The following is a 26735-nucleotide window of genomic DNA, read 5'->3' on the forward strand; positions in this document are numbered from 1 at the left end:
TGTACCATTATTGTTTAATGGATTTCTACTGATGCACTCCCCAGTGCATGCACCCCTACTCCTGAAGTCTGTTGCTGTTACAAATGGTAATGCAGGGGATAATCTGGTATAGGTCAGTTATCACAGGTATGTGTTTTTAAGATAAAGTCCTGGAAGAACTGCTGTGTCATGGGATATACGCATTTGTACTTTTGATATTTTCAAGTTGCCCTCTATCATAGAAATTCTGTCATTTTATATTCCCATTGACTGGTTAGGTGAGAATGCTGGTTGACCTACACCCTTTCTAACACCTCTACCAAGCTTTGATTATCACTAGTCCGATAAGTGAAAAACAATATCTCAGGATGATTTTAATTGCATTTCTCAAGGAGGGGAGCTGGAAGTGGGTAAGGGGTGAAAAATTACTTAAGGGGTACAATGTACACTACTTGGGTGATGGATACAACAAAAGCCCAGACGCCACCACTGTACAATTATGTATATGTAACAGAATTCAACTGGTAACTCCCTAAATCTATTAAAATAAAAAAAAAATTTCATTTATTCTGAAACTCTGTATATTTTTATAGCCATTTCTGCTTCCTACCATTTGTACATTTTTCTATTTGGTATTTGGTTGATTTGTAGAATCCTTTTAATATTAGGGAAAAGAGTTCTTTATAAGTTACAATTAATTTTTCTTGGTTTGTCATTTGATTTTTAATTTTGCTTAAATTTTTTTTGCCAGATTTTTAAAAATCACATAATGTTTATCAAAAATTTTTTGTCATATTGGTTGTAGGTTTCATGTCTTTTGTTTTTTTTTTTGTTTGTTTCTTTTTTGAGACAGAGTCTTGCTCTGTTGCCTGGACTAGAGTGCCATGGCTTTAGTCTAGCTTACAGCAACCTCAAACTCCTGGGCGCAAGCAATCCTGCCTCAGCCTCCCGAGTAGCTAGGACTACAGGCATGTACCACCATGCCTGGCTAATTTTTTCTATATATTTTTAGTTGTTCAGCTAATGGGTCTCACTCTTGCTCAGGCTGGTCTTGAACTCCTGACTTTGAGCAATCCCCTGCCAAAGTGCTAGGATTACAGGCATGAGCCACCGTGCCTGGCCTAGGTTTTATGTCTTATCAAAAAGCTTTTTTCAGGATTTCTTTAAAAATTAAAAAAATTAAATATTAGATCCATCTGGAATTTTGTCAATATATTAAATAAGTGATTTTTAAAAAAATCACTGGTACATTCCAGTGATTTGTCATGGCTTCTTTAAATGTATGTACTAGCAAATTAAGATAGCTTTTACTTAGTTATGAAACCATGTCAGTACCATGTAAAGAGCTAATTCTGTATGTGAGCTCTTTGGAACAAAAAGGGAAATTTCTTTCCTTTCCTTCCCCTTCCCCCTTTCCCCTTTGCCCCCATTCCCTTCCTTCTTTCCTTTCTTCCCTTCTCCTTCTCCTTCCCCTCCCCCTTCCCTCCCCCTTCCCCTCCCCTCCTCCCCCTTCCTCCCCCTTCCCCCTTTCCCCCTATCTCTTCATCACTGGATAACTTGCTGTGTCAAGGAATCTTCTGGCAAATTAATCATAAAGTGTTGGGATCCTTTTAAAATGCATAACCTTTCAATTTATTTCCTTAAGTTGGTATACTTTGAAATAGTTATTCTGAAGTGAATATATACTTTTGTTTCATTTTGTGTGAGATTATAGTATTTATAGTGAATTACTGGAGGCCTAAGAGTAATTTAAATAAATATATTAAACTGGACTTTTAGAAAATGCTCAGATATTCCAAAATCAATATTCTTATAGTGATTGAAAGAAGAGCAGAAGCTGGATATGGTGGCTCATGCCTGTAATCCTAGCACTTTGGGAGGCTGAGACAGGACAATTGCTTGAGCCCAGGAGTTTGAGACCCACCTGAGCAAGAGCGAGACCCTATCTCTACAAAACATAGAATTAGCCCTGCATGGTAATGTGCACCTGTAGTCCCAGCTATGTGGGAGGGTGAAGTAGGGTTGCTTGAGCCTAGGAATTACTGCTGTGATAACGCCATTACACTGTAGCCTGGGCGACAGTGCAAAACACTGTCTCAAGAAAGGAAAGAAGGAAGGAGGGAGGGAGGGAGGAAGGAAAATCTGAGACAAATTTAAGAATATTTTCAGGGATGATGTAATAATTTTTGTATTTTTGTTTGCAAAATATTCACTTGATTTTTTTTGTTTAGTTTTTGTTTTTGTTTTTTCAGAATGGGAAGGCCATTGTGACTATGTGGTGACTACAGTTATCTTACTGCTGAATTCCCCACTGGAATCATGGAGGAGAAACAGATTATATTGGCTAATCAAGATGGTGGGACAGTGGCAGGAGCAGCACCCACCTTCTTTGTTATCTTAAAACAGCCAGGAAATGGCAAAACTGATCAAGGAATTTTGGTTACTAATCGTGATGCCTGTGCTTTGGCAAGTAGTGTGTCATCACCAGGAAAATCTAAAGGGAAGATTTGCCTTCCAGCTGATTGTACTCTGGGAGGAATCACTGTCACCCTCGATAACAATAGTATGTGGAATGAGTTCTATCATCGAAGCACAGAGATGATTCTGACCAAGCAAGGAAGACGTATGTTTCCTTACTGTCGTTATTGGATAACAGGTTTAGATTCCAATTTGAAGTATATCCTTGTGATGGATATATCTCCTGTGGATAACCATCGTTACAAGTGGAATGGTCGTTGGTGGGAACCCAGTGGGAAGGCTGAGCCTCATGTTTTGGGGAGGGTTTTTATTCATCCAGAATCTCCTTCTACTGGTCATTATTGGATGCATCAACCAGTATCTTTCTATAAACTCAAACTTACCAACAATACACTGGACCAAGAAGGGCATATCATCTTGCACTCTATGCATCGCTACTTGCCAAGACTTCATTTGGTGCCTGCAGAAAAGGCTACAGAAGTGATACAGTTAAATGGCCCTGGTGTCCACACTTTCACCTTCCCACAGACTGAATTCTTTGCAGTAACAGCTTATCAGAATATTCAGATTACCCAGTTGAAAATAGATTACAATCCATTTGCAAAAGGCTTTCGGGATGATGGGCTGAATAGTAAGCCCCAGAGAGATGGAAAACAAAAGAATAGCTCTGATCAAGAAGGGAATAGTGTTCCCAGTTCTCCTGGTCATCGAGTCCGCCTTATAGACGGTGAGGGGTTAGAGATACAGCCAGGTGATTTGGATCCTGTATCAAGGGGTCATGAAACATTTGGCAAGGGTTTGGAGAAGACTTCTCTTAATATAAAACGAGACTTTCTTGGTTTCATGGATAATGATTCAGCACTTGAAGTTCCTCAATTGAAGCAAGAGGTTTCTGAAAGGTAGGTAATAGTTACATGTTCTGAGAGATAAAAGGAAGATTGAGAGGGGCCAGGTTTTGGATTTAACACATTGGTTCTGTGAAATATGATAGATATGGATAAACATAAGCTGCTATAAAATACGTCACAACTACTTTTACATTCTGTGAAGTGACATCATTTTTCTGTAATGGATATCAATTGGGTTCAGGATCCATAATTGTAGGCAAGTTGGATAACTTATCAGAATGGGAATCTTCTATTCATTTATATTTAAAATGTTCCTGGGATCTGTGGGGGATTGGTTCTAGGATCATCTTATATTTCAGGGATTTAAGAGAAAATGGAAAATGAATAAATAAAATTATATAAATATATAAGTTTTTTAAACCCTTAAATTGGAGATTGGCAAATTTTTTTTACTTTCTTTTTTGCTAATGTACCAGTGGATTGTTTTTTTTTTTTTTTTTTTTTTGTACCAGTGGATTCTTAATTGGTGAATGCATTGATCTTTATTCAGGCTTTGTTTGCTCCATTTGCTATTGTTTGACCATTTTCTCCTACTTTAAACTCTTGTTTTTTCTTCCTTGGCTTCTATCATACCATTCACATGATTCTCCTAACTCTTGATTTTTCCTTTCAGTCATCCTCACTGATTCCTTGTAATATATTCAGCTATTTATTAAATAATGGTTATATCTTGTAGTCTTATCTATGACTTTGACCTCTTCTCCTACGTAACATTGATTATTTTTAAATCTAATAATATCTTTAGCTCGTATTTGTCTGTTTTCTTAGTTCCAGACCTCTAGGTCAAAATAAAACTCCCAGAATTTTACCTACAATGTTCATTGTTGTAGCTAACTCCAGCTGAATTTTTTTTAAACCTTAAAACCTGCCTTTCTTTTGTATTAACTTATCATAGTCATTCAAAGTAGAAACCTCTACATTATTTTTGCCTCCCTCCACAAACTATTCTCCTGTTAAATCATTCTCCTTTTATGGACATTTGGATCATTTTATAGTTTTTTACTGTTATGAATAAAGCTACTCTGAACATTCTTGTACTTCTTTCTATGGACATATGCACTAATTTCTCTTTGTTATACATCTAGGAGTAGAATTACTGAGTCATATAGTAGGCATACTTTTAATTTTAGAAGATACTGCCAGAATTTTTCACAAGGATTATACCATTTTACACTAACACCAACAGTGTATGAGAGTTCCTATTAGCTGTTCTTGTCTTACTATCTTTTGAGGCAGCTAATTACTTTAATGAATTACTGCTTATTTCCTGTAAGTTGAAATTTATATCTTTGCCCTCCCTTTTTTGGTATCTTTACTCTCTTCTTTTTAAAAAAAGTTGTAGTTGCAGAGGGTGGAATTAATTCATACCCTCTTTTACTGCCTGTCCTTCAAACATTTGGAAAAAAATTATAACACTTGAAGATTTCTGTTCTCCTTTATTTAGCCATTCCACCAAATAGGACTGAACACCTTCTAGTTTCAGGTACCTTTCTAGGCACCATACAAAACAAATTCCTGCATCTTGGATCTTACATTCTATATAATTCCATCCTAAAGATTCACAGATCATTTAGCTTTCCATGTGTGGCATAGTTTTCCCATATTTTTCCATTCAGTTGGTTGATTACACACTGCCATGGTTGCACCTAGGATTTCTGGAGCATGTATTTTTCCTCCAAGGAAGCACTTGACAACACAAGTAAGTGAGAATGACATTATTTATAGAGAGAAGCACTCTGGCTTAACAGGAAAAAAAAAGAATTAATTTACAAGTGGTCAAAATTAGACATATATGAATAGTTTTGCAAAAATAGGTTTTCTTCAGTGTAGAATCCTGCTTTCTCAACATTGTACATCCTATGTCAGGCATTTTTAAAGGGTCACATTGGTGTCCATAAGATGGATTTAGTCCTTTGTTGATGGACTTTGAGATTGATTGTTTCAGTTTTTTAGCTATTAGAAATAATGCTTTAGTGAAATTCCCTATGTACATTTTCTTATACACTTTGCAAATATAGTGATCAAATCTTAGGAATGGAATTGCCTAGGTCAAAGGGTACACGGATTTTAAGTTTTGATTAATTGGTAAATTATATACTAAAAGGTTATAGCTATTTATATCCCTATCCATAGTGTATGAGTCTACTATTGTAATTTTTGTACCATCTTTGCTGCTGGTATTGTAGTCCAAAACACCAGTCCTACTGCATGACATGTAACTGGTTTGCAAGCTGCTTTTCTTTTTTCCCTATAGCCCATGAATGATCTTTGAAAATTGTGAATCAAATTATGTCACTCCCCTCTTAACAATTCTTGTGGCTTCCCATTGCACTTAAAGGACACTTGCTGATCTCTTTGGCCTTGTCTTTTACCCATTTATCTGTTCATGGACACGGGTAGCTTCTTTTTTTCTGACACAGTCTCACTGTGTTGCCCTGGCTAGAGTGCCGAGGCTTCAGCCTAGCTCACAGCAACCTCACACTCCTGGGCTCAAGCGATCCTTCTGCCTTAGCCTCCCGAGTAGCTGAAACTACAGGCATGTGCCATCATGCCCAGCTAATTGTTTTCTATTTTTAGTTGTTTGGCTAATTTCTTTCTATTTATAGCAGAGACGGGGTCTGGCTCTTGCTCAGGCTGGTCTCCAACTCCTGAGCTCAAGCAATCCTCCTGCCGCAGCCTCCCAGAGTGCTAGGATTACAGGCGTGAACCACTGCGCCTGGCCAAATAAGTATCCATTTTTTATGCTGTGTTGCAAATATTCTATATTGCTGAGCCAAATAGTATACTGTGAATACATTTTCTTTTATAACTGTTTTGTGGTAATTATTGCTTTTTAAAAGTATTCATAGTTTTTTGTATACTGGTGCTAATTCTCCCCAAATTCTTCAGTAAAAGCTTTCAGTTTATTCATACACACACACACAATATAAACATTCATCTATTAAAAGTAAATTTATTTTTTCTTGTCTAGATACTTCCTTTGGGAGTCTTTTATCGTCCTTTGCCAATATGAACTGATTATTCTTTAGTCCTCTACCAACTCCCATTTTGGGATTTCCCTTTGCTGTTGTCCTGCTAATTTCACATTTACTCTTCTCATGTAGGTTTTCCTGTTTCCTGCACTGAAAGCTGTCTTTCTTGGTTTGTGGTGGTGTGTGTGAAGTTCATCTTTCAGTGATTTCCTTAGTAAATATCTGTGGAGCATAGAATTTTAAACTGTTGAATAAAACTACTTATTATAAAAAATAGTAGTTTCCTGCTTCACCTCTTTCCACTCCTAATTTTCTTCTTATATGTTGGTAAATGGCTTTATTCTACCCCTCACACTTTATAAAATTACTTGGTTGGGCATTGAGTTGTATGCTAAAAATGTGTTGTCTTCCAGTTTGCTGTTAAGAAGTTGTTTTTTTTTTTTTTTTTTTGAGACAGAGTCTCACTCTGTTGTCCAGGCTAGAGTGCCGTAGTATCAGCCTAATTCACAGCAACCTCAAATTCCTGGGCTCAAGCTATCCTTCTGTCTCAGCCTCCGAAGTAGCTGGGACTACAGGCATGCGCCACCATGCCCGGCTAATTTTTCTATATATTTTTAATTAGCTAATTAATTTCTATTTTTAGTAGAGATGGGGTCTCACTCTTGCTCAGGCTGGTCTTGAATTCCTGACCTTGAGCCATTCTCCCACCTCAGCCTCTCAGAGTGCTAGGATTACAGGGGTGAGCCACCATGCCCAGCCTATTAAGAAGTTTAATGCCATTTTTTTCCTGGTCATTTGTATGTAACCCTCCCCTTTTTGAAAGATCATAGGGTTGTTTTTTTTATTTTTTTTGAGACAGAGTCTCACTCTTGTTGCCCGGGCTAGTGTTGTGGTGTCAGCCTAGCTCACAGCAACCTCAAACTCCTGGGCTCAAGTGATCCTTCTGCCCCAGCCTTCTGAGTAGCTGGGATTACAGGCATGTGCCACCATGCCTGGCTAATTTTTTCTATATATTTTTAGTTGGCCAATTCTTTCTATGTTTAGTAGAGATGGGGTCTTGCTCTTGCTCAGGCTGGCCTGGAACTCCTGAGCTCAAACTATCTGCCCGCCTCCACTTCCCAGAGTGCTAGGCTTACAGGTGTGAGCCATGGTGCCCGGCAATCATAGGATTTTTTTGCTGATCCCTTGTAATATGAAATTTCACAGTGATAAACCTTGTTGTGATTGTTCTCATCATTGTGTTTATTTTTTTTATTCAAGAAATTCATGTTCTTTGGTTCCAGGGAAATGTTTAGCATGATTTTTCTGATATTTTTTACTTCCATTTTTCTGTTCCTTTTGAAACTCCTTTTAGCTGAATATTGCATCTGCTGAATTGATTCTCGATTCTTAAGTTTTATTTTCTGTCATCTTGACATTGGGTGTTTTTGTTTTTGAGACAAGTCTCTCTCTGTTGCCCCAGCTTGAGTGCAGTGGTGTTACCATAGCTCACTGCAACCTCAAAACTCTTGGGCTCAAGTGATCCTCCTGCCTCTGCCTCCTGAGTAGCTGGAACTACAGGTGTGTGCCACCACTCCCTACTAATTTTTCTATTTTGTATACAGATGGGGTCTTGCTCTTGCTCAGGCTGGTCTTGAACTGCTGACCTTAAATGATCAATCCCCCGCTTTGGCATCCCAGAGTGCTAGGATTGCAGGTGGGCATGAGCCACCTGTGCCCAACTCCATCTTTTTGTTTTACTTTATGAGAGATTGCCTTGATTTATCTTCTGACTTGACTCTTGAAGTTTTTATTGTAGCTATCAGATTGTAATTCCCAAGAGCTCTTATTTTCTTTTGTACTCTACTACATTCCATTTTTCTAGTGGATTTCTTTTTTCTGTTAATTTAAGGATCAATTTTATGGAAGGCATTATGATTGGGTTCTTTTTTTTTTTTTGAGACAGAGTCTCGCTTTGTTGCCCAGGCTAGAGTGAGTGCCCTGGCGTCAGCCTCGCTCACAGCAACCTCAAACTCCTGGGCTCGAGTGATCCTTCTGCCTCAGCCTCCCGGGTAGCTGGGACTACAGGCATGCGCCACCATGCCCGGCTAATTTTTTATATATATATCAGTTGGCCAATTAATTTCTTTCTATTTATAGTAGAGACGGGGTCTCACTCTTGCTCAGGCTGGTTTTGAACTCCTGACCTTGAGCAATCCGCCCGCCTCGGCCTCCCAAGAGCTAGGATTACAGGCGTGAGCCACAGCGCCCGGCCTGATTGGGTTCTTTTAATGTGATCTTTTAGTACCTGTATATATCTTTTTTTTCTCCCTTGAGGTATCTCTCTCATAAATACATCTTTATCATGGCATCTATTAAACTACATTGCATTGTTTACTTGTCTGACTCCTGCACCATCTTATAAATTCCTTGAGTATAGGGACTGTGCTTTATTTATTTTGGTAATCCCTGTGCCCAACAAAATGTCTGTCATTACTGGGCATTCAGTAAATGTTGACTGAGTTGATCAGTAGCACTTAAAGCTTTCTTAATATGTTTCAGAGTAGCTGGTATTGTCACATATTAGTATATAGGGTTATTTGTTGCACTGTTTACATACTACCAAGCAAAAAGTAATTGTTTGCTTTAAATTAACTGATGTCTATAATCCATTGGTGTTGTCCATACTTTTGCTTAGGTATCCTTTCACCTAATTTGTTTGGATAGAGGAGACTTCTTGGAAGAATGAAACGTAAGAATTGTTTGTAAAATTCTTCCACCAAAACAAAATTTCATGCATTATGTATAAAGTTTTTGTTGGAAGATAGAAGAATCCTTTCTGAGAGTGTTTCTAATTTAAGTTTAATTCCAGGCAGGAAGATGTGAAAGCAGTTATTGCTGTAGTAGCCAAGATCCAGCTTCATGAGGTTCTCTGCTACTGTAAAAAACATGCAGGTCATGTGCTAAATGAAAAGAAAAATAAAGATTTTTTTCTACATTTTGGAAATTATGTTTTGAAATGTGAAGCTAATGAGAAAACTATCATGGGGTGAATTTTAAATTACTTTATGATATAGAGTGTTTGCTGGCAATATACATAAGAATTGAGATAATTGAAAAGGGAACATTGAGGGCTCAATGATGGAAATTGATTGGCTCAAGGCTTTTCTTTAGTCTTGTTTGCTCAGCCTTTAAAAACAGATGAAGGGGGCTGGGCGAGCATGGTGCTTTCCTTGTAATCAATCCTAGCACTTTGGGGAGGCAGACGAGGGAGGGTCCCTTGAGGCCAGTCATTGGAGAGCAGCCTGAGCAAGAGTAGACCTCATCTCTACAGAAAACAGAAAAATTAGCTGGAGGGTGTTGAATACCTGTAGTCCCAGCTACTATGGAGGGTGAGTCGGCGGGTCAACTTGAGCCCAAGAATTTGAGGTTGCAGTGAGCTATTTATGATGTGATGACGACACTGTACTCTAACCTGGGAGAGCAAGACCCTTTCTCAAAAACAAAGAAACAAAAATAGGTAAAGGGAAACTCGATTGTGGTAATGACTGTGTAACTATAAATTGATAAAAATAGTTGACAATTAAAAAGGATGGCTTTTATGTTATGTAACTTATACAGTAAAGCTGTTAAAAAAAACCCAAACTGATAATAGAGCTATTTTGACCAGTTAAGTGAAATTTTAGAAAGGAGAAAGTTGTTTTAGCTTTGACATTGAAGTCTGATCCATTTTGAATTAATTTGTATATGGTATGAAGGATCAAGGTTCATATTTTTTCATACAGATATCCAGGTGCTCTAGCATTCCTTGACCCCCCCTCTTTTTTTTTTTTTTTTTTAAATATACAACATCTGTTTGTTGCTCAAGCTAGAGTGCAGTGGCACAGTTGTAGCACCCTCAAACTCCTGGGCTCAAATGATTCTCCTGCCTCACTCTCCCAGGTAGCTGGGACTACAGGTGTGTGGTCATTAATGTTTCTTGATCCTAGAGAAAATTATTTATTCAATATTTCTTATTGGATATTATGACATTGGGTGTAGTTTTTTCTGTTTTTTTGTAATGTCCTTTATCACATTGAGAAACTTTGCTTGTATTCCCCAATTTCCTGAAAGTTGTTAAGGGTGAGTACTGAACCGTATGAAATGATTTTTTCTTATATCCATTGAGAGGTCCAGTTTCGCCTCCTTTGTTTTGTTAATATGGTGATTAACATTGATTGATTAGTGGGGAGGAGGAATGCTTTTATGCCAGGCTTCTTGCACTCTTGGGCTAAATACTCCCTGGTCATAACATCATCTTTTTTAATATTGCAGAATTCTTTTTTTTTTTTTTTGAGACAGAGTCTCACTCTGTTGCCCAGGCTAGAGTGCCGTGGCATCAGCCTAATTCACAGCAACCTCAAACTCCTGGGCTCAAGCTGTCCTTCTGCCTCAGCCTCCCGAGTAGCTGGGACTACAGGCATGTGCCACCATGCCCAGCTAATTTGTTTTCTATACATTTTTAGTTGGCCAATTAATTTGTTTCTTTTTTTCTTTTTTTGAGACAGAGTCTCACTTTGTTGCCCAGGCTAGAGTGAGTGCCATGGCGTCAGCCTAGCTCACAGCAACCTCAAACTCCTGGGCTCAAGCGATCCTACTGCCTCAGCCTCCTGAGTAGCTGGGACTACAGGCATGCAGCACCATGTCCGGTTAATTTTTTCTATATATTTTTAGTTGGCCAATTCTTTCTATTTTTAGTAGAGACGGAGTCTTGCTCAGGCTGGTTTCAAACTCCTGACCTTGAGCAATCCTCCCGCCTTAGCCTCCCAGAGTGCTAGGATTACAGGCATGAGCCACCACACTGGGCCCTGCTTATGTATTCTGAGGGAATGTAGGACTGTACTTGCTAATGTTTTATTGAGGATTCTTGCATCTAAATTCATCAGGGATATTTGTTTGTAGTTTTATTTCTGATGTGTTGGTATGAGGGTTGTGCTTCCCTCATAAAACAAGTTGCCAAAGCGTTCCAATCTCTGTATTTTCTGGGTGTGTGCAGGACTGGTATTTTTTCATTATGTGTTATAGAATTCATCAGGAAACCTACAGAGTGTTCTTTTTGGATAGCTTTCAGATTATGAATTGTACTTCTCTGTTGTTTTTCATTGATTTTCCTCTCTTGTTTATCTCCTTCCTTCAACTTTTCCTTTGGTTTAATTTGTCTGTCTTAGATCAGGGGTGGGCAGACTAAGACCTGCAGACCAAATCTGTCCTACCACCTTTTTTCTTGCCTTGCAAGCTAAGAATGGTTTTTACATTTTTAAATCGGGAAAACAGAAGAATAGTATTTTATGACATGTGAATATTGTATAGAATTCAAATTTCAATATCTATTTGTTGGAACACAGCCATGCGTATGTGTTATATATTGTCTATGGCTTCTTTTGTGCTATAGTACCAGAGTTGAGTAATTGCCAACAGAGACTGTATGGACTGCAAAGCTTAAAATTTAGCCCTTGACAGAAGTATTTATCAATTCCTGACTTAGATCATTGATTTTAGACCTTTAATGTGTATATTTAAATCTATAAATTTGTCTTTGAGCACCACTTTAGATGCATTCTGCAGATTTTGTTTTTTTTTTTTTTTTTTTTTGAGACAGAGTCTCGCTTTGTTGCCTAGGCTAGAGTGAGTGCCGTGGCGTCAGCCTAGCTCACAGCAACCTCAAACTCCTGGGCTCAAGCAATCCTTCTGCCTCAGCCTCCCAAGTAGCTGGGACTACAGGCATGAGCCACCATGCCCGGCTAATTTTTTCTATATATATTAGTTGGCCAATTAGTTTCTTTCTATTTATAGTAGAGACGGGGTCTCGCTCTTGCTTAGGCTGGTTTCGAACTCCCGACCTCGAGCAATCCGCCCGCCTCGGCCTCCCAGAGAGCTAGGATTACAGGCGTGAGCCACCGCGCCCGGCCTGTTTTTTGTTTTTGAGACAGAGTCTCGATTTGTTGTCCAGGCTAGAGTGAGTGCCGTGGCATCAGTCTAGCTCACAGCAACCTCAAACTCCTGGGCTCAAGCAGTCCTCCTGCCTCAGCCTCCTGCCTCAGCCTCCCGAGTAGCTGGGACTACAGGCATGCGCCACCATGCCTGGCTGATTTCTTTCTATATGTATTAGTTGGCCAATTAATTTCTTTCTATTTATAGTAGAGACGGGGTCTCGCTCTTGCTCAGGCTGGTCTCGAACTCCTGACCTCGAGCAATACACCCGTCTCGGCCTCCCAGAGTGCTAGGATTACAGGCGTGAGCCACCGTGTCCGGCCCATTCTGCAGATTTTGATATGTTGTATTGATGTTTGCTACTCATTTGTAGTTTGATTTCTTGTTGTGAAAAACATGACTTAAAACCTTGGGAAATTATCAAGGGTTTGTTTTATTATCTAGCATGTGGTCTGTTGTGAGTGATACTTCATGTATACTTAAAGGATACAAGTATTGTTGTTGGATGTAATGTTGTATAAAGGATTATCAGTTAAATTTTACTGTATTTTTGTAATACGTTCAAGTTGGGAAGTGTGAGTCCTCTAATAACTTTGTACAAGGTGGTTTTGAGCTGAGTGTGATGGCTCACACCTGTAATCCCAGCAACATGGGAGGCTGAGGTGGTAGGATTTCTTGAGTCCTGGGTTTTGAGACCAGACTGGGCAACATAGTGAGACCCTATCCCTAAAAAAGATGTTAAAAAAAATTAGGCAGGTGTGATGTCTGCTACTTGAGAGGCTGAAAGATGGTCACTTGAGCCCAGGAGTTCAGGGCTTCAGTGAGCTATGATTGTGCCACTGACTCCAGACGGGGTGACAGAGTGAGATGCTGTCTCTTTTAAACAGCAAAAACAAAAAAGATTGTTTTGGTGGGTCCCTTGCGTTTTCACGTGAATTTTGGGATCAGCTTGTCAATTTTTACAGAAAATACCAGGTGTGATTTGGGTAGGAATTTCATTGAATCTATAGACCATTTAGAGATTATTGCTATGTTAACAATGTTAAGAGTGTGTGGGTGTGTGTGGCTCACCCCTGTAATCCTAGCACTCTGGGAGGCTGAGGTGGGAGGATGGCTTGAGCTCAGGAGTTTGAGGCCAGACTGAGTAAGAGTGAGACCTGTCTATACTGAAGATAAAAAATACTAACTGAGGCAGGAGGATCACTTGAGCCTAGGAGTTTGAGGTTGCTGTGAGCTAGGCTGACGCCACAGCACTGTAGGTGGAGAGACAGAGCGAGACTTTGTCTCAAACAAACACCCCCCCCCCCCAAACAATACTAAGTCTTCTAGTCCATAAACACGGGATATTTTTCCATTTATTTAGATCTTTAATTTGTTTCAACTGTGTTTTATAGTTTTCCATGTGCGAGTCTTACACTTCTTTGGTTAAATTTATTCCTAAATATTTTTTTATTGTTGATGCTACTGTAAATAGAATTCTCTCTCTCTCTCTCTCTCTCTCTCTCTCTCTCTCTCTCTCTCTCTCTCTCTCTCTCTCTCTCTCTCTCTCTCTCTCTTTCTCTCTTTCTTTCCTCTCTCTCTCTCCCCCCCCCTCCCTCCCTCCCTCCCTCCCTCCCTCGGAAGTACAGTTACTAGTACATTACCTTATTTGATGTTGTCCCACAGATCTCTGACACTATTTTTCTCTCTTCTTCAGTCTAGGTGATTTCAAATGGCTTATTACCACTTCAGTAAATTTCAGCTCACTCTGATTTCAGCTATGTTACGAGTGTGATTGGGCTCCTATTTCTGGCAACCTTGCCACCTAAGCACTGGGAGACTACAGGTTCTTTCTTTTTAGGCTAAGCTTCCTGCAACATTACTGCTTATTCTACAGAAGTCATAATTGGGTGGTAGGGAGGACTAGTTTTAAAAAAAAAAAAAAAGATAGGATATCTTGCCATGTTGCCCAAGCTGGTCTTGAACTCCTGACCTCAAGCTGTCCTCCTGCCTCAGCCTCTCAAAGTGTGGGATTACAGGCATGAACCATCTTCTCTGGCCAGAAGACTAGTTTTAAGTTTGGGTTCCTCCAGATTCTAGTATACCTATGCTTAGGCATTGAAAGTTTGGCTGGTTTCTCTGTGTTTCCACAAAGATCCTCTGACTATAGCTGCTTTTTTCTCTTCTCACTTTAGCTTCAGGCAGTGCCAAGTGCTACTCAGGATTGAAAGCAGTAGCAATCTCTGGTCACCCAGAAAAGGCTGTTCCTTCTGGAATTCAGTTCATTTAGACTTATTTACGTCCAGAGGTTTTCAGTGGTTTTTAAAAATAATTTAGTGTTTTCTCATTGTTAGGGCAGAAGTGATGGTCTTTTGTGATCTTCCACGTTCTAACTGGAGTTCAAAGTCCACCATTGAGGGATTTTTGAGTAAGGTTAAGATCTTAAGTAAATTGGAGGAGGAACAAGTAACTACAAATTCATGTAATGGTTGCTTGTGTATATTTGAGATAAAAGTTTTATAAAGACGGTGACTTTAATTGGGCTAGCAAGTAGTGAAAAAGAATCGGTGCTTCATTAATGATGGATTGGTGTTAGAAATGTATTTTATTGGACTGAGACATGAAAATAAAGTTGTATGTGTGGTTGGATCCTAGAGTATAACACAGGTTTAAAGGTGTGGCTGGAAGGGCTGAGGATAGATTATATTGAGCTTTGAAAAGCACCCCAGGATATTTATACTTTTTTCTTTAGTTTCAGAAACCTTTGAAATGCTTTTGAACAGGAAAGTAAAATTAATATAGTTCAATATTTTAGGAAGATAACTTCACTAATAATGGTAGTGGATGTATAATAACAGTGCCTAAATTATTTGGTATCTAAATAGATTGTCCTTGTTTATGTTCTGGCCCCCCAAGTCATCACTGCTTTCCTGGCTTTTTGATGTCTTCAAATAGATTTAAAAATATATTCTGGGGGAATAAACTTTGATGCCTAGCTTTTCTAGTTCTAAATGGAGGAAGTTTGGTCTGCTATGAGCTATTTTACATTACTAATAGAAACTTACCTACTTAACTTTTTAAAAAGTGACTGATCAAAATATTTCAGTTACACAAATGCTATTTTCAGTGATAGACTTTGAAATGAAAAAAAAAGTCTACAATCCTATTTTGGTATATAGTATTTGTTAGTTAATATGTATTGTGGGTTTTTGTATAGTTTTTCTCAAAGCAGTTTTCATCCTGCTTTTCTTTGTTGTTAATATGCTGACTTGTGTGGATATTTTTTGGGAAAAAATTAGAGGTGCAGAGATTAAAAGTTTTGGAATTTCTAAGAATTTTAATTCCAGCTGTGTTACTTTATGTGGAATCTTGGATAATTAACCTAATTCTTTAGTCCTACCATATCCTCAAGTTACATTGGTATGGTTTTTTATGCTATCAATGGCTAATTAGGAAGAGGGGAAAACTAGATGTGTATAATGTTTTGTTTAATGAATTATATACAATATATGTGGGTCAACTGCCTTCAGCCTTTTATTTGGAAGAATAGTGGTGGATTCTTTACGTTCAGAGTGAGTTTTTCGATTTTTTTTTTTTTTTTTTTGAGACAGAGTCTCGCTTTGTTGCCTAGGCTAGAGTGAGTGCCGTGGCGTCAGCCTAGCTCACAGCAACCTCAAACTCCTGGGCTCAAGCGATCCTCCTGCCTCAGCCTCCCGAGTAACTGGGACTGCAGGCATTCGCCACCATGCCCGGCTGATTTTTATATATATATATTAGTTGGCCAATTAATTTCTTTCTATTTTTATGGTAGAGACGGGGTCTCGCTCAGGCTGGTTTTGAACTCCTGACCTTGAGCAATCCGCCCGCCTCGGCCTCCCAGAGTGCTAGGATTACAGGCGTGAGCCACCGCGCCCGGCCCCTGAGTTTTTCGATTTTAAAGTTAAAAAATTATTAGGCAACAATATTATGAATATACTAAAAATCACTGAATTATGTACTTTATTTTTTTTGAGACAGAGTCTCACTCTGTTGCCCATGCTGGAGTGCCGTGACATCAGCCTAGCTCACAGCAACCTCAAACTCTTGGGCTCAAGCAATCCTACTGCCTCAGCCTCCCGAGTAGCTGGGACCACAGGCATGTGCCACCATGACCGGCTAATTTTTTCTATATGTTTTTTAGTTGGCCAATTAATTTCTTCCTATTTATAGCAAAGATGGGGGTCTCCTCTTGCTCAGGCTGACCTTGAGCCATCTGCCTACCTCGGCCTCCCAGAGTGCTAGGATTAACCACGCCCAGCCTGAATTGTGTACTTTAAATTGGTTAAGATGTTAGGTTTTATGTTACATGAATTTTATCTCAAACACAAAGTAAAAAATGAGCTGGAAGTTTTAAAGCCCTTTTCTGTTTATTGAAATTCTTAGTTGTGATGGAAATATATTTGCTTTACTGAGTTGTTAATCAGTGTATGGATTTTCACAGTTTGATTTTGGGTCAGTGCTAGCTGACTTTCAAAATTGTGAGTTTATTGGAAAAATGCCTAAAATAAACAGTCTTATAATGTAGACTGCATTTTGATTTCATGATATTTTGTATATTTTTGTGAAAAAAAATTTTTTTTTAATTTCAATTTTTTTGAGACAGAGTCTCACTCTGTTGCTCGGGCTAGAGTGCTGTGGAGTCAGCTTAGTTCACAGCAACCTCAAACTCCTGGGCTCAAGCAATCCTTCTGCCTCAGCCTCCCGAGTAGCTGGAACTACAGGCATGTGCCACCATGCCTGGCTAATTTTTTCTATATATTGTTAGTTGGCCAATTTTTTTCTATTTTTAGTAGAGATGGGGGTCTCTCTCTTGCTCAGACTGGTTACCAACTCCTGACCTTGAGTGATCCACCGGCCTAAGCCTCCCAGAGTGCTAGGATTACAGGTGTGAACCACCACTCCCAGCCATTTTTGAGAAAATTTGACAAAATATAAAAGTGTTATGTTGATAAACTAACTGCTTTCAAGAATCTTGTTAGGTAGGTTATAAATACAATTGCTTTTGAGGAATGGCTCATGAAACCTGATGTGTTATTGGTTTCTTTTTTTTTAATTATTTTTTCTTTTTCTTTTTTTCAAGACAGAGTCTCACTCTGTCGGCCTGGCTAGAGTACAGTGGCTTCGTTATAGCTCACTGCAACCTCAAACTCAAGCAATTTTACTGCCAGAGCCTCCTGAGTAGCTGGGACTATAGGCTCATGCCATCATGCCTGCCTAATTTTTTCTACTTTTTGTAGAGATGGAGTCTTGCTCTTGCTCAGACTGGTCTCGAATTCCTGAGCTTGAGTGATCCTCTTGCTGTGGCCTCCCAGAGTGCTAGGATTACAGGTGTGAGCCACTGTGCCTGGCTATGGTTTCTAAAAATCTTTTTTTTTTTCCTCATCGAATCTTGTTTATGGATAGTTTTATATTTTTTATCCGTCATTCCCTGTCTCTCCAGTCTTGTTGCCAACAATTTTGAAGATGGTTCCCGTATAGTCTCACCATTAGACCCAAATGGAAGCTTCAATGTTGTCATTAAAGAGGAACCTCTGGATGATTATGACTATGAAATTGGTGAGTGCCCAGAAGGGGTCACTGTGAAACAGGAAGAGACAGATGAAGAGACAGATGTATACTCAAACAGCGATGACGATCCCATACTAGAGAAACAACTAAAGAGACACAATAAAGTTGATAACCTAGAAGCTGACCATCTGTCTTCTAATTGGCTACCAAGCAGTCCATCAGGTGTTGCGAAAGCGAAAATGTTCAAATTAGACAGTGGAAAGATGCCAGTAGTCTATCTGGAGCCTTGTGCTGTCACCAAAAGCACAGTGAAGATTTCTGAGCTGCCTGATAACATGCTTTCCGCATCTCGAAAGGATAAATCTTCTATGTTGGCAGAATTAGAATATTTGCCTACATACATTGAAAATTCCAGTGAGACTGGCTTCTGCTTAGGCAAGGAATCAGAAAATGGTCTTGGAAGACATTCACCAGATCTCAGAGTGGTACAAAAATATCCCTTACTTAAAGAGACTCCGTGGAAATATCCTGATATATCTGACAGCATTAGCACTGAAAGAATACTTGACAGTTCAAAAGATTCAACTGGGGACTCACTTTCAGAAAAAGAGGACTTGGGCAGAAAGAGAACAACTATGCTAAAGATTGCAGTGGCACCAAAGGCTGTGAGTGTTAGTCAGAATGCCCCTTCAAATGTCCCTGGAAAAAGAGGAAGACCACGGAAACTGAAACTTTCTAAGGCAGGGCGACCACCTAAAAACACAGGAAAGTCTCTAACTGCTACAAAGAACACCCCTGTAGGCCCTGGAAGTACGTTTCCAGATGTAAAGCCTGATCTGGAAGATGTGGATGGTGTTCTCTTTGTTTCCTTTGAATCTAAGGTAAGATTGTAATTTCCAGCATTTTAAGGCTAATTAGTTATTCTTGAGTTGTATACTGGCTGAAAACTGAATGAGAATCTAGTTTTGTGAATGCATCTATTTGCCAGGGGGTATGTGTTGTGTGTGTGCTGGGGGGAAGTGCCTGCAAAATGTTTGGTTTAGTTAATAGATATCACTTAAGATATTGCATTTGAATAGACTTTAAAAATTTTGTCTACTAAATCTCAGTTAATTTCTACTGTTTAGCTGGATTTTTTTAAATCTTTGAGTCTTATTGGAATTTTTCGTGATTATGGACTTTAAAAAAGCATAAAAATACATGACTAGTTTACTAACTTTAGGGATACCCCAACCTTTTCACCTTGTGCATGCCCTCCCCCACCTTGTTTTCATTGCTAGTAGTATAGTACCATTGGAGAACCAATTAATATAGTCTGCTTTACTCTGCCATCTTATACATTGATAGTGTGTTTATTCTACTTGCAGCTCTTCAACCAGGTTATTTTTCTTTTAGATATTTTAGAAGCCTAGTCTTTCATAGTTGGTTACACAGATGTTGGATGTTTAATTCTTTCTACCTATTCCTCTGTGTTGGTTGCTGAAGAAGCTATCTTTATATAGGTTCTGAGATATCAGCATGCAAATTAGTATAAATACAGTTTGAGATTAGTTAGCTGAGTATATTCTATTTAGATTTTTTTTTGTTTTTTCCTTCTGATTATTAATGTAGAACATTTAGAAAATATCAAAAAGCATGGCAAAATTCCTCATGAATTCTGTTAAGAGTTATCATTGTAAACATGGTATATTTTTCTCCTGGTCGTTAATTTTCCTTTTTAAATCCTGGTTTACTTTTAAAGTGATAGGAACTTTTTTTTTTTTTTTAATATGTATAGGAAGCTCTAGATATTCATGCAGTCGATGGGACAACAGAAGAACCATCTAGTCTTCAGGCATCAACCACAAATGACCCAGGTATTATAAAACCATATAAAATGAGATGTATTTGTGGTTCGGACTCTGTTAGTGAAATGCAACATTCATACTTCTGTAGTATACAATAGTTTATTTTAATCATTGTTTGCTTTGTGAGTAGGCTGCAGAGCAAGAATTTCCCAGTTGGAAAAGGAATTGATAGAAGATTTGAAGTCCTTGAGGCATAAGCAGGTGATACATCCTGGTCTCCAAGAAGGTAATAGTCTCTATAGTCTCTAGATGTTTTTCCTTTCCTTGGTGTTCTCTTTGTGGTGTTTTGTTTTATTGGGGGGCTACACTCTCACTCTCACCTTGGGTAGAGTGCAGTGATGTCATCATACCTCACTGCAAACTCAAACTCTTGGGCTCAAGCGATCTTCCTACCTTGGCTTCCCCAGTAGCTAGGACTATAGGCACACACCACCATGCCCAGCTCATTTTTTTTCATTTATTTTTAAAATTTTTATTATTTTAAAATGTTTTTTTAGACAGTGTTCTGTCTCTGTTGCTGAGGCTAAGAGCACTGTGCCATCAGCCTAGCTCACAGCAACCTCAAACTCCTGGGTTCAAATGATCCTGCTGCTTCAGTCTCTGGAATACGTACAGGTGCACACCACCACACTGATTAATTTTTTCTGTTTTAAGTAGAGATGGTGTCTTGCTCTTGCTCAGGCTTGGTTTCGAACTCCTGAGCTCAAGCGAGGCAGGAATCCCACCTTAGCCTCCCAGAGTGCTAGGATTATAGGCGTGAGCCACCATGCCTGGCTTGAAAGAATGACAGTCTTTCAATAGCTGCCTTTTCCTTTTTAGTTACATTCTGAATGTGGTATTAAGTCAGTGATTAGCTGGAGTTTTCCTTATATCATATGCTTTTCTGGTCTATGTTTATTAGTTACATAGATGTTTCATCTTGAGTATATTTTTGTGGATTCTTTGAGTTTAACTAGAAGGCATTTTTTGCCATACTATTTTATATTAGGTGAATCTGCCTTTGCATGAATCTAAAGCCTCTCTTTTTTAGTTCTATCTTTATGAGTCTTTTTTGTAATGGTGTAAAAAGTAGCTTCTAGGCTGGGCATGGTGGCTCGAGCCTATAATCCTTGCAATTTGGGAGGCCCAGGTGAGGGAATCTCTTGAGGTCAGGAGTTTGAGGTCACAGTGAGCTATGATGAGGCCATTGCACTTTAGCTGGGATGACAGACCAAGACTCTATGTCAAAAAAGATAAAATAAAAAGGAGCTTCTAATATGGTGAAATGAGGCAAAAGCATTTAGGAGTATAATTTAGTTTAAACTGTCATATATAGAAAAGATTTTAGGCCTTTTCACGATATGCTTTCTGTAAATTGTTCAGCTCTCATTTTCTGCAAGCTAAAGTTATTTATGCTCATTCATATGAAATTAGCTAAGTCCAGGTCTTATTTTTTTTTTAAGGCAGAGTCTCGCTATGTTGCCCTGGCTAGAGCGTGCTGTGGCCTCATCCTAGCTCACAGCAATCTCAAACTCTTGGGCTCAAGCGATCCTTCTGCCTCAGCCTCCCAAGTAGCTGGGGCTACAAGCATGCACCACCATGCCTGGCTGATTTTTCCTAATATTTTTAGTTGGCCAATTAATTTCTTTCTGTATTTAGTAGAGATGGGGTCTTACTCTTGCTCAGGCTGGTTTTGAACTCCTAATCTTGAGCAGTCTACCCGCCTCGGCCTCCCAGAGTGCTGGGATTACAGGCATGAGCCACTTCGCCTGGCCTTTTTTTTTCTTTTTTTCCTTTTTTTCCCTTTTTTTTGAGGCAGAGTCTCACTCTGTTGCCCAGGGTAGAGTGCCGTGGCATCATCCTAGCTCACATCAACCTCAAACTCCTGTGCTCAAGTAATCCTTCTGCCGTAGCCTCCCAAGTAGCTGGGACTACAGGCAAGTGCCACCATGCCCGGATAATTTTTTCTATGTATTTTTAGTTGGTCAATTTATTTCTATTTTTAGTAGACATGGGGTCTCTCTCTTGCTCAGGCTGGTTTCAAATTCCTGACCTTGAGTGATCCACCTGCCTTGGCCTCCCAGAGGGCTGGGATTATAGGGGTGAGCCACCGAGCCCGGCCAGGTCCAGGTCTTACATAACTGTTACTTGGGGAAGGATTTTCTTATAGAGCAAACATTTCAGGATAGTCTAGATAAGCTAAATTGGAAATTACTTTGAACAAGATTTATATACCATTGACCTTACTACTTTATAGAGCTCTTAAGAAAATGTGTATTTGTAAAATGTATTTGGTCTTTTTGTTAGTTTTTAGGACTTGGTATCACTTTTTTGGGGGAAGTTCAGAATATACAAGTAAATATGGATAAATATGTAGGAAGCACATATTTGATTTGTATAAGTCTATATTTTTTTTATATGTCTGCCTACTTGCTAGTATGGGTACATTTTTAACAACTTTATTCTTTCTATTTTCTCTGTAGGCAGGTATTCTGGCAGTTTTTGTCATTAATAATAAATAATATTTTTCTTTAAGTACTATGGTATCACATTTAATCCTTTGTTTAGGGCTGGGCGCAGTGGCTCATGCCTGTAATCCTAGCACTCTGGGAGGCCGAGGCTGGTGGATTGCTCGAGGTCAGGAGTTTGAAACCAGCCTGAGCAAGAGCAAGACCCCATCTCTACTAAGAAATTAATTGGCCAACTAATATATATAGAAAACATTAGCCAGGCATGGTGGCACATGCCTGTAGTCCCAGCTACTTGGGAGGCTGAGGCAGAAGGATCGCTTGAGCCCAGGAGTTTGAGGTTGCTGTGAGCTAGGCTGAAACCATGGCACTCACTCTAGCCTGGGCAACAAAGCGAGACTCTGTCTCAAAAAAAAAAAAAAAATCCTTTGTTTAGGATTCATTTCTCACTTGAATTTTTGCAGTAGGTCTTTGTTTTCTGGTTCCATCCTTTGGTCCCCCTCTTCACCTTTCCTAGTTAATTCTTGCTCATTCTAACTTACAACTACACTTTTCAGTAGTTTTACCAGGTTGCCTTGGGATTTTCAGGTCTGTTTCTTTTTGTTTATCTCTTATAGGACTTATTACCCAACTGTAACTTCTAAAAGTGAGTTGAGAATATATAACACTAATACTCCTTGAAGTCTGGGAAATGTCTTTTATCTCTCGAAGACCATCTGCATTACAGAGAAGGTGCAATAAATTCTCAAAGCATACAACCCAGTGTGGTGTATTGGTGTTTATTTTATTATTAAGGAAACTAAAATTAAGAAGTTTAGCTCAAGTCATACAATTAAGCAGTAGTAAAGATTAGATTAGATACCAGTTGTTTTGACTCAGTACAATAAAAATATATGTTTTAAAGAACTGGAACTGCAAACTAAAACAGAATAACCAGGTTTTTTTTTGTTTTTTTTCTATGATAGGGTCTCACTTCCTCACTTTCTTGCCCATTGCTATGATGGTGTCATCAAAGCTCACTGTAACCTAAAACTCCTAGGCTCAAGGGATCCTCCCACCTTAGCCTCCCAAGTAGCTGGGACTACAGGCTCCTGCCAGCATACTTGCTGGCTAATTTTTTTTTTATGCTTTTTGTAGACAGGGAGTCTCACTATTTTGCCCAGGCTGGTGTCAGACTCATGGCCTCAAGTGATTCTCCTTCCTTGGCCTTACGAAATGCTAGGATTATAGACATGAGCCACCAGGCCCAGCCATTTAAATTTTTTTTTTAAGACAGTGTCTTGCTGTTTTGCCTAGCTTGGCTTTGAACTCCTGGGCTCAAATGATTCTTTTGCCTCAGTTTCCTGAGTAGCTAGGACTACAGGTGGGTGCCACAGTACCCGGGTTGCCATCTTTTGTTCAGATAAATTCTATGTGGAGGATACACAAATTAGCCATAAGAATTTGTGGCTTATAATCTATCTAATGCTTCGTTTTTAGGGAACTAGCACTGTGTGAGCTTTTTATTGGAAACCTATACCTGTGACTTAATGGTTTTACTATGATACTAAGTACTTTGAACTTCTTTTGGCTTCAATTTTGTTGAAATTTAAGTTAAATATTTTTCCAAAAGATTTCTTCTTACCCTGTAAATAAAGAAGTCATTATATTGATAGGCTCAAGTAACCATAAGTGTCAATAATAACTAGAGAATCAGTAGCCACTGTAAGTCTATTTGCTTAGTTTGTGGCAAGTTTGTATTAGAAATCCTAGAAAACCTGAGGACCACAAAGTGTTAAAGCACAAAAGATCACAATTGTGTTCTTTATGTATTAGTTATCTATTGTTTACAAAATTACTATACACTTAGTAATTTAAAACAATATACACTATCACAGTTTCTATGTATGAGGAGTCTGGGCATGGCTTAGTTGGTTCCTCTGCTTAGAGTTTCATAAGGCTACAATCAAGATGTTCACCAGGCCTACTTTCTCATTAGAGACTTGAGTTTTCCTCAGCTTGTTAGCAAAATTTATTTCCTTGCAGCTCTCGCAAGATAGGTGCTATCCTTTTATGTTATCACATACATAATAATCATGTACATCCTATTCTGTTTCCCACATTCCATTGGTTGGAAACAAATCACAGACCCTGCCCACAGTCAAGGAGGGGGTTATACAAATGTAATACCAAAAGATGTGGATCATGGGACCCCCTTTTAAAGTGACCCTGCTACTGTTTATTTTTATTTCATCATTTTTGCTCTTCACTGTCTTCTTTATTGACTCCCCTTCACAAAGATTTAAAAAAGAAAAGGGAGATGATATGATTTATGATCCTTTTTTCCTTATAGTGGGCTTAAAATTGAATTCAGTGGATCCAACAATGAGCATTGATCTTAAATACTTGGGAGTACAGCTACCTTTGGCTCCAGCTACTAGCTTTCCTTTTTGGAACCTTACAGGAACCAACCCTGCGTCTCCTGGTGAGTGTGTATCTTATATAAAGTGAATACTGTTTTTCTTACTTAAAGTTTAGGTTATTTGTGATATGAATAAAAAGCTACCATTATTGAAGACAGGATATTCTAGGTAGCTCTTTTGTCTGTTGGCATGGTATTAATAAGTGATTTATGTATTTTAGTCTTATTAATTAAATAGATCCATAATATTGACTTGTTAGAATTTTGGTCATCTTTTTTTTTTTCTTTTATAGATGCTGGATTTCCATTTGTTTCTAGGACAGGGAAAACCAATGACTTCACCAAGATCAAGGGATGGAGGGGAAAGTTTCATAGTGCTTCTGCATCTAGGAATGAAGGTAATCAGTGTTGTTTTTTTAAAATTCTAAATGTGGTTTGAAACATATAGCCAATACTTTTTGTTAAAGTAAGGCTTGGTTGTTTTTCTTTTATTCCTTTTCTCCATGCTTTAACATGTACTGAAAATAATTATCTTGCCGATTTTTATCTGTTAGCTGATTTTCTTACAGCTGTGACCCTAGGGTTTAGTCCTTGATTGTGTCAGGCTTAAATAATCCCTGTAGTCTTTTTAGCTGTATTTCTCTTATTCCTACAGTTACAAAAAGCGTCATTCTCAAACATTATTTTAGAACTATATACTTCAAAGTGGACTTTTAATCCAGGCATTTGTGTGCCTGCCTGTTGGTCTCCTTTCTTAGTACTTTTCATTTTTCCCTGCACTTGTTTGCGGTTTATATTCTAACCAGGTAAATTTACCATTTGTCCAAAATTGTTTTTCTCACCTTTGAAACTTTGTTCAGTGTTACAACAGTGTAGTACACATCTCTCTGCTGAACTTAATGTTTTTGTTCCTTAAAAACTAAATATTAGGGGGGCAGGAGAGGAAAAAAAAAAACACAACTAAATAATATACTTCTCTTTTTGTGGCCGTCCTTCTTCCCTAGTGTTTTTATCAGACCGAGCTACTCTGATCACTTAAATAATGTTTTGGCATTCTGTTGAGGTCTGCTTTGATTTAACTCTGTTTTTTGCTGTTATGTTTTTACTTATCCCCAGTCTCAACAGTTAGGTCAAAAGTTGTCAAAGGTTGAAGACTCTTGGGTTAATTACTGTTGTTAGCACTTTGCAAAAATTTGTGCTCAACAAATTATGCAATTTCATAATTTTAGTGTAAGATAATGTTTGAGAATGGATTTTAATGTAGTTGATGTTTGAGACTAGAGAATGTATTTTAATGTAATTAGTGTCTAAGACTCAATCTCTTTACTTCGTTTTCTGTTTTTACTTCTTTCTGGGGAGGGATAATTTAAAAGATTCAGCAGCTTGTGGCTGAATACTTCTGGCCTTTTTTAAAGTGTGTTTTTCTAGAGATCTAAAGATCTGCCCTAGATTTCCTTAAGTATCTTGTGTCTTATTTCTAGGTGGAAATTCAGAAAGTTCACTGAAAAACCGTTCTGCTTTCTGTAGTGATAAGCTAGATGAATACTTGGAAAACGAAGGCAAGCTAATGGAAACAAACATGGGTTTCTCTGCCAATGCTCCCACATCTCCTGTGGTATACCAGCTTCCCACCAAGAGTACCAGCTATGTACGAACACTTGATAGTGTACTAAAGAAACAATCTACCATATCCCCTTCTACCTCTTACTCTTTGAAGCCTCATTCTGTACCTGCTGCCTCTCGAAAGGCAAAGTCTCAAAACAAACAGGCAACTTTTAGTGGCCGAACTAAATCATCTTATAAATCCATTTTACCATACTCTGTTTCACCAAAGCAAAAACACTCTCATATGATTCTAGGAGATAAGGTTACCAAGAATTTTTCAAGCACCATCTCAGAAAATCAGGTGAATAACCTTGTTGTGCCAACTTTAGATGAAAATGTATTTCCAAAGCAGATTAGTTTGCGGCAGGCACAACAGCAGCAACAACAACAGCAACAAGGAACTCGCCCTCCGGGCTTGTCTAAATCTCAGGTGAAACTAATGGACCTGGAAGACTGTGCACTTTGGGAAGGAAAACCAAGGACCTATATCACAGAAGAACGAGCAGATGTATCTTTAACAACTCTGCTTACAGCCCAAGTAAGTATCTGCTATTTTCCAGAAGCATATTAGTGCTTGGCATGATAGAGTGAGGTTAGTCAGGGGAAATGGGAATGGGGCTTTT

The 26735-nt window shown here is 38.7% G+C and overlaps 1 protein-coding gene across 8 annotated transcripts in view; it reads left to right on the top strand.

Moving 5' to 3' along the window:
* Positions 1-26735, top strand: part of MGA (MAX dimerization protein MGA) — an 87174-nt gene that overhangs the window by 8280 nt on the left and 52159 nt on the right. For 7 of the 8 annotated variants that reach the window (XM_076004263.1, XM_076004264.1, XM_076004265.1 and 4 more), the window contains exons 2-8: positions 2232-3356; positions 17745-18693; positions 19590-19668; positions 19790-19885; positions 24439-24570; positions 24801-24905; positions 25989-26650. In XM_076004263.1, the coding sequence (XP_075860378.1) occupies positions 2299-3356; positions 17745-18693; positions 19590-19668; positions 19790-19885; positions 24439-24570; positions 24801-24905; positions 25989-26650 (3081 nt within the window). In that variant the 5' untranslated portion in view covers positions 2232-2298. The other variant, XM_076004270.1, reaches the window with a different exon arrangement.

Source organism: Microcebus murinus, chromosome 6 (assembly GCF_040939455.1).
Source record: "Microcebus murinus isolate Inina chromosome 6, M.murinus_Inina_mat1.0, whole genome shotgun sequence".
Lineage (NCBI taxonomy): Eukaryota > Metazoa > Chordata > Mammalia > Primates > Cheirogaleidae > Microcebus > Microcebus murinus.